Source organism: Pocillopora verrucosa, chromosome 13 (assembly GCF_036669915.1).
Source record: "Pocillopora verrucosa isolate sample1 chromosome 13, ASM3666991v2, whole genome shotgun sequence".
In the NCBI taxonomy this organism is placed as follows: domain Eukaryota; kingdom Metazoa; phylum Cnidaria; class Anthozoa; order Scleractinia; family Pocilloporidae; genus Pocillopora; species Pocillopora verrucosa.
Genome location: NC_089324.1, coordinates 6668143 through 6675606, shown reverse-complemented (window position 1 = coordinate 6675606; position 7464 = coordinate 6668143). Strand labels below are relative to the sequence as shown.

At 37.8% G+C, this 7464-nt stretch overlaps 1 protein-coding gene across 1 annotated transcript; it reads left to right on the top strand.

Moving 5' to 3' along the window:
* The first annotated feature begins 398 nt into the window (after nucleotides 1–398).
* Nucleotides 399–4874, top strand: LOC131779157 (uncharacterized). The gene is made up of 4 exons (XM_066160084.1): nucleotides 399–522; nucleotides 2589–2927; nucleotides 3480–3617; nucleotides 4069–4874. Exons 2-4 carry the CDS (start codon nucleotides 2615–2617, stop codon nucleotides 4542–4544), a joined length of 927 nt encoding a protein of 308 aa, XP_066016181.1. The 5' UTR covers nucleotides 399–522; nucleotides 2589–2614; the 3' UTR covers nucleotides 4545–4874.
* The last annotated feature ends 2590 nt before the right edge of the window (nucleotides 4875–7464 follow it).

Sequence of the window (7464 nt, the reverse complement as noted above, 5' to 3'; positions counted from 1 at the left end):
CCCTCCGACCAGCGATATATACCAAGTTTATTTTAAAGTTCGACAAATACTGTTACAAAGTCCGACAGCTTTTTCAATACAAAGCACAAGTGTTGCTGTATTACAAAGTCCCACAGTTATTTATAATTAATAGTGCGGCGATTATTTCAAAGTGCGAAACAATAGAATTCTATGCCAGCTTTGGTGCAGCCACTTGCAAGAAGGAAAAACAAAAAGAGAAGCGGTTTGAAAAGTTTGTAAAAATATATATATATACGACAATAATTAAGATATCCTGCTATTGTATTAAGATTAGTGCCAGACTTCATTAATTAGACATAAAAGTTATGAAAACATATTGCTCTGAGATAAAAGTTATCGCGGCTATCTAACATATCAAACAAGAAACAAATCGAGAGACACGCAGGAAGTTGCTTTGTGCGATAAAGTATTCATAACTTGGCTATCGTTGATGTTCAGCACATCCCACTCTAACTTAAAGACATATTACAGCAGAGGTAAATAAGACTGAGTTTGGGTAAGGTAAGTTACATTTACATTTAAAGGATCATGTAACAAGTTTCTTTCCTTTATTTGTCTGAGTAAGCTTCTATGACACAACCCTGATATGGCATATAACGTTTCGTCCACTACAAACAATTATTTGGAGACTCCAATAATTGACAAAAACTATCAACATACTCCCAGGGAATGCAAAGTACTTTCGGTGCGGAAGTTAGAGAAAGTTGGTCTGGTTCGTTCGTAAAAATTGTGACGACAAAGTAAGTTCTAAAGGTTACCAAAGGGGGGAACTGTTTCTAATAACAAAAAGAAGAAAGATTGGCCAATATACACTTGCAGTTCTCGCCTAGTGTGGGTACAGCGAGGTGTGGATTCATGATCACGAGGGGAAGTTTGGAGAGGGCGAGAAAAGTGTAAGAGTCGCTCGAGACGCAGCTGAGAACAATGTTAGCTGCTTTAGTGCTCTATGACGTAACTGACACAATTTTTGCACGAAAAAAGCGTTTTATCCTAAATGTCGGTTTTATCAGATATTATCTTGTTATCCGAAAAGTGTGCCACAAATAAAATGCAAGACAAAATGATTTAGAAATATTTCTAGACCAATTCGTTATTCAGACAAGAGCTAATTGGTAGAAGAGAGAAGCGAGAGTTAATTATTCACTGACTCTATATTCTGGTATTTTTCGAGCTTTGTTAAGGCTATTTTCATGGCCAACCTGGTGAAGCTATTTCGCATTTCTATCCAACACCTGCTTAGACAGTGCGAAGTAAAATCTTTGTCCGGTACAATAGAACGGCCGTAGTCCTTGTTCTTAAAAGTGGTTTACTGATAATCATGATTTTAAGACTTAAATTTCTAGGTCATACTCCACTTAATATTTGTTTCTGCGTAAAACCGCTCGAGCACACTGTTCAGCCGGCTCTTAGTGTTCGATTTTTATCGGTAACAACATGATTTTGAGTGCAATTTGATGTTGATAAGCACGAGTAAATGGATATTACTAAAAGCGGTAATGTAGAACGAGGAATAGGAAATAGGAAATGGGAAAGGGAATGGCCGACCTTATTTAATTTCAAGATGGAAGATAAAAGTTATATCTTCATTTCAGTGTTTTTGATACATAACACTTTCGCTATAAAGAGATTCAAAGTTACTTCTGAAAATTAAAAAACATCCAACGCTCCGTTTGATGAAGAATTCATAACTTGACTATCATTGGTATTAGGAGCAGCAGCTGTCGACATTAAGTACAACCCACTCAACATTAGGAGACATACTCCTGCCGAGGTAAATTGAGGCCAAAATTCGATATTTCTATTCCATCTATAAGATCATCTTAAAAGTTTCACTTGTTCATGTCTTTGGGTGAACTTTGCATAGCAAAACCTCGTTGTGGCATATTAAACTTTGTTTTTTACGGATTGTTGTTTGGAGACTCTAGAAATTAAGAAAAATTAATAATAAATAAACTATCATCGAACTTTACGAAAATTGAAAACCTCGGAATGAACGGTGCTGTCAGTACAAAAGTAAAGAAAACCAATATCTGAAATCAAAACTCTTCGGCTGTTTGAAATTGCAAAAACGAGCAAACGCTAACAATTGCAAATAAGAAAATCATCGAAAAAAATAAACAAGTACGGTAGATAATTTTTGTTTTCACCTTTCAACGCGACCCAATGAAATAACCGGAAACGATAATCATTTTTTAATGAAATAATTTTTGCCGACTGATTTTATGGGACCTGGACTGTGTCTCGGTTCATGAAAAAGCAGAAGAAGAACTCAGCCAACATCTAGCTTTCTTTACTCCACGCTTGTTTCAATAACGCATATAAAGTGCAGTGTCACTTCTTACTGCTGTCGATGATTAGGTTTTCGTAACTTAATTGAACAGAACACGTTCATTTGTTTAATATTAATACGTTCAACTGGTGGAGACCGAAGGAAACTACAACAAAACCTTTTTGGATTGACTTCTCCTTCTAAGGTGTAAATTGAGGTATTAATTTGACTGAAAATCCATATTCAACTTAATCTTAGCATTGTTAACTGTGTTGATCGGTACTTAATCTGTGTGCAGCAATTAGCACCTACATTCACCTCAGAATGAATCCAAAGTTCTGGCTGGCAACCGTGTTTGTGATGTCCCAGATTGGTGTACTCAACGCCAACAGGCAGTGTCATGTAATCGAAAGCTCCATTGGTGGAATGAGCCTGAGAGGTCACGTGTTTCAATTGTATCGCGATCAGTTGCCTGAAGAGTGTTTTTACCTGTGTGAGGAAGAAGTCACGTGTCAGAGTTACAATGTCGTCATTGGTCAAAACATCTGTGAACTGAACAATCGTACAAAGGAAGCACGACCGGAAGATTTTATGCCGGATCAGAGGCGATTTTACATGAAGCGTTCTAGAAACAGAGGTACCCTTTACGTTCCCTCGACTAACTTTTTGCATTTGCGTTTCTGGGAAAACTTGTTTTTTAAATTTTTCATTCATGATTACAGAAAACTCAGATTTCTGAGAAACAAAATTTATATATTTAGATATATTTCTATGGCGAGCCTTTTGATGATTCAATTTCGGGGATTGTTTCAATATTGGTACAGCATTTCAAAATACAGAGACAAGTCAAAATTAAAGAAACTACGTTTTGGAATCATCGTCTCATCAACGTCATCGTGGGAAGATTACGCTTGACTTAATTATGAAGTCAAGCAACTCTTTTCCTTAGTCACCTTGAAAATGGTTTAACGATGATACCGAAATGTTGGCTTGTTTCGCGGCGTTATTGTTGCTGTCTTCCATCTCATTTCCTAGTCTAGATCTGATAGAATTAGCACAGTTTTTATTTCTTTCTGTTTTTACGCAGGCAGGAAAGGTAAGAGGTTTTTTTTCTCTCCTGTCGTATCAGGAGGTATCGAACTGCATGATGGTGTAGATTCTTGCATGAAATTTGTTTTTTCTGACGTAGTTCTCCTCGGATCCATCAAAGAACTTCCGGCGGAAACCTGTGGTGAGATTGAAGCGAGTGAAGGGAACCAGATGGCTGACGGGAAATACTGGATTTACTCTGAAGAGAATAGCGAGGTCATCGAGGCCTATTGTAAAGGTAAATTGTCTGATTTAATTGGTGGACTAATTCATCACCCCACTGCCTGCTTAACGCGTTCTCCTGCTCCGACTTCTTTTTTAAACTTACCAAAATAATATCTTGTCGCAGTGTTTCTGCAAAAAAGGGGAATTATAGAGAAGAAAGGTTTTTACTTTTCTGTAATTCAAATAGAACTATAAACTCCGAGAAGAAGATTAGTCAATGACATGAATTGTTCTTTCCCTTATACAAAATTGTTTTAATGACGAATGGGAATAGATTAAAACAACTATCCAGATCACGACACCGAAAAGGAAAATGGTTTACCTTTTTTATTACTGGAATTTATCCTGCAAATGGCTGTTAGCCCAATACCATTCGAAAATGCATTGGCTGATAGCAGCTATTTTTTTAAATACAGTTTAATTAACTTTAAAAACTATCTAGCTATCTTATTACTATATCTTAGAGAGCTGGCAAAAGATAAATGGTGAAGAACCTGCCTGCTTTGGAACCAAAAATAATCAGTATGGTTCCTTCAACATGAAAAAGAGTGGACGAGTGAAAACAATGAAGCTTATTCACAGGTCAGGGTCGGTGCGCTGCAACGATAAAACTATTTCATCCTACTGGGGCTGCACCAACCCAACATATGGAGAAAATTTGATGACAATCATCACAGATGCCAATAAGGAGGCCATTCTGCCCCCTGTCGAAGACTTGAAAGCTTTACCTTCCAGTTCTTTTGGAAACAAAATACACTTTTACAGTCTTCCTGGATATCACCATGAATCAACTGAGCTGGTTTTTCGCAACCTCGTCAATCCATTGTCTCTCTCGAGCAACCAGGAGATGCAGATATGGTACGGACAGGATTGGGTGGACGTCGGAGAGGAAGACAACAGCGGTGAAACTTGTGTTGATGTGTATGCATGGTATGAGTGAGTCTGCTCACTGCCCTCAGTTGCCTTCGATAACTTTAAACGTAGAAGTAAAACATTAGATTAGAAACGAACGCCATTCATGTACAAGATTCCGAGTAACATTTGTAGGAAGACAAACCTGTTTCAATGTTTAAGGACTGCTATGTCTTCGTTCTATTCCCGACAGAAAAGAGAAAGACCGTAGGGATCAGAATGGTTTTTATTGTAATATCGCTCAAGATCACAGAGGAAGGCGTGATATTTTTCAGTCGATTAGTTTTGCCTAGTCTTGCTCAGCCTGGTACATCTTACTAAGTAGTATAGTATTCAAAGTCGAGTGAAATTTTAACTGTATGAGAAGTTTTATATTCAATAAATTCGTGCATGGAAGTGGTTGTCAGGCTCCTGTGGTTATTTATAGTGGGTTTCGTACTCAAGCTCGATTTCAAAAAAGGTAAAAAATGGAGGCGAAATAAAACTAAACAATTCCGGAAGGCAAAAGAAAGGAAAGAACACAAAACAAAAACAAACACCCTCCCGAAAGTCTAATTAATTATTAATTAAAGTATAGGGCCAAGTAGAGTTTCAATCAGTCTGTAACTATACGAGTGAACAACAAAATCTGGCAATCGCGAACCTGGAGTAAGAGATGTTAATCACAAACAGAATATACGATCCAGTTTCCTGTTACCAATTCATGAAGACTATCAAATGCTCATCGGTTACACTCATTCAAAACCAACAATTTAACAACAATGTACCATCTTTAAATGAACTTGACGCTTGCAAATGAGGCAAAATATGCTAACATGATGTGTAGACTGAATATACGATCCAGTTTCATGTTACCAATTCATGAAGACTATCAAATGCTCATCGGTTACACTCATTCAAAACCAACAATTTAACAACAATGTACCATCTTTGAATGAACTTGACGCTTGCAAATGAGGCAAAATATGCTAACATGATGTGTAGACTGCCCTTTACACATTTGTGAGAACGTGCAAACTGTCCTATCGTTGTTTGTGCTCGAGTCGGGATGCTGATGATCAAACAACCTCCTCAAATTTGTTATAGCTTTGTTTACACACAGAATGCGAGGACACAATTGTGTTGCCACTTAAATTAACTCGAACAATAAGAAACAAAGAATCGACGGATACTTGAAAAGGTAATTTAGAATTATCAAACAGAGTTGATAATCGACTGAATATATGCATATAAACGCACAAACAACCCACAATTCCTCCAATTGCTCTGGCGAGTGGTTAACGCCCGAAACGTCAGCTTTTAAACTCTTTACAGTGGCCGATTTACGTTATCAACTCAGTTGATAATACTAAATTACCTTGTTATACTCTACCTACTTGAAAGATCTGGCTCCAGTTGTCAGGGTTGGATAACGAGATCCTGCAGTCAGTAAAAATCTCTACCCGGTGGATGGTGCAGTACGTTTTGCTATCGCTTTTCTGCTGGAAAGCAATTTATCAGTTGCATTGCATATCAAGACCCAAAACGTTGACAATTCACGAAAATAGATTGGCATGATGATCTGGCGAGGTGTTACCGTTGCCCGTGACAAAATTTTGTCCGCTCTAGGAACCAATTAGATGGCAGGATTTATCGCTGTGCGCGTGCTTTATTGGAAAAAATATTGCTAACGTATTTAGCCTCTCTGTATGAATTTTATGTTCCTTTTTGGTCAGAAAACTAAATTCGATGATAATTGACCACCACGCTGACTCAATATTCTTTGAAAAGGAAAACTGTAATTTTCCAGGGTTGTTTTGACACAGAGAGAAATGCTTCACTAGCTTCATTTGGATAACATTGCTCTCCTCTTAGATTGATAACAACTCTCAAATGGAAATGATGCAAACTTTACATTTCAATTGTGTTGTGAAACTCATCGGATTGTGCGAGTTAACTCTTTAACTCCCATAAGTGACCAAGACAGAATTTCTCTCCACAATATCAATACGATATCAACTAAACAAGTGATGAGAATAAAGAAAAATATTAATTTGGGAATAATTAGTTGATCCAATACTAAATTCTTTGAACTAACATTACAAGAATTGTATGCTTGACTGAAAGGAGAATTACAAATTTGATCTGGGAGTTAAAAGGGTTAAGGAAGAGATGTCCCAGGAATACCATTCTAAGCTATTCGATCAGTTCTTCAAGAGTTTAAGTTGAAGGAAAACAAGTTAGAAACTTCGCAACAAACTTCTAACCATCAGCGTGACACATAGTACTAATTTTCGTGGTCACTCATCAGCTACTCGCATTCGTCTACTGTCGACGTTTTGAGGTATGCCATTTAGATATCTTTTTTAACCAGGAGGGAGGGATGACTCCATTGTTCTCCTGTATGCGCCGCCGTCGAGACACCACTGCCAGTATGACAACTACAATAGAAGCGCCTCGCAAAGTTTGCTCTGCTTAGCGTGAGGACAGTGACAGTAGCTAACAAAGGGATGGCCATAACAGGCTTCTAGTGGGTTATTATTGACTAATTTGCCACGAGTGTGAAAGCTTTGTTGTTTATGTTGTTAAGAGTTGAACTATGTATTGTCTTGTGGAAGTTTTTGTTTGTAATTTCATTGAATAGTATCAGCCTAGGATCTCATACGCAGAGGTGGTCTCTTTGAGCGAAGCCACAAGACCTCTCTCCCTCTTTCAGATTTTTACTCAGGCTTTGGCTTTAACGTTGTGTTTTATCGTTTATTCTGAGGGTGCAAACGTCATCTCGCCCACGCCTGCATCAGTATCAACAAAAACAACAAAAGTGGTGACGGTTACAACCCCATCAGTAACCAATTTCAGTTCAGAACCTGCTTCAAAGACCATCCATGTAAGTTCTACTTAAGTGTATGCGTTAAGGCCACAAGATCCTTCTCCATCCAATCCTCTTACCACATACACAATGGAGCACA

Coding starts and splice junctions, on each gene's coding strand:
- LOC131779157 (XM_066160084.1), top strand. CDS start 2,615: ATGAATCCAAAGTTCTGGCTGGCAACCGTGTTTGTGATGTCCCAGATT. Junction 2,928..3,479: donor GAAGCGTTCTAGAAACAGAG/GTACCCTTTACG, acceptor TTTCTGACGTAG/TTCTCCTCGGATCCATCAAA. Junction 3,618..4,068: donor CATCGAGGCCTATTGTAAAG/GTAAATTGTCTG, acceptor ACTATATCTTAG/AGAGCTGGCAAAAGATAAAT.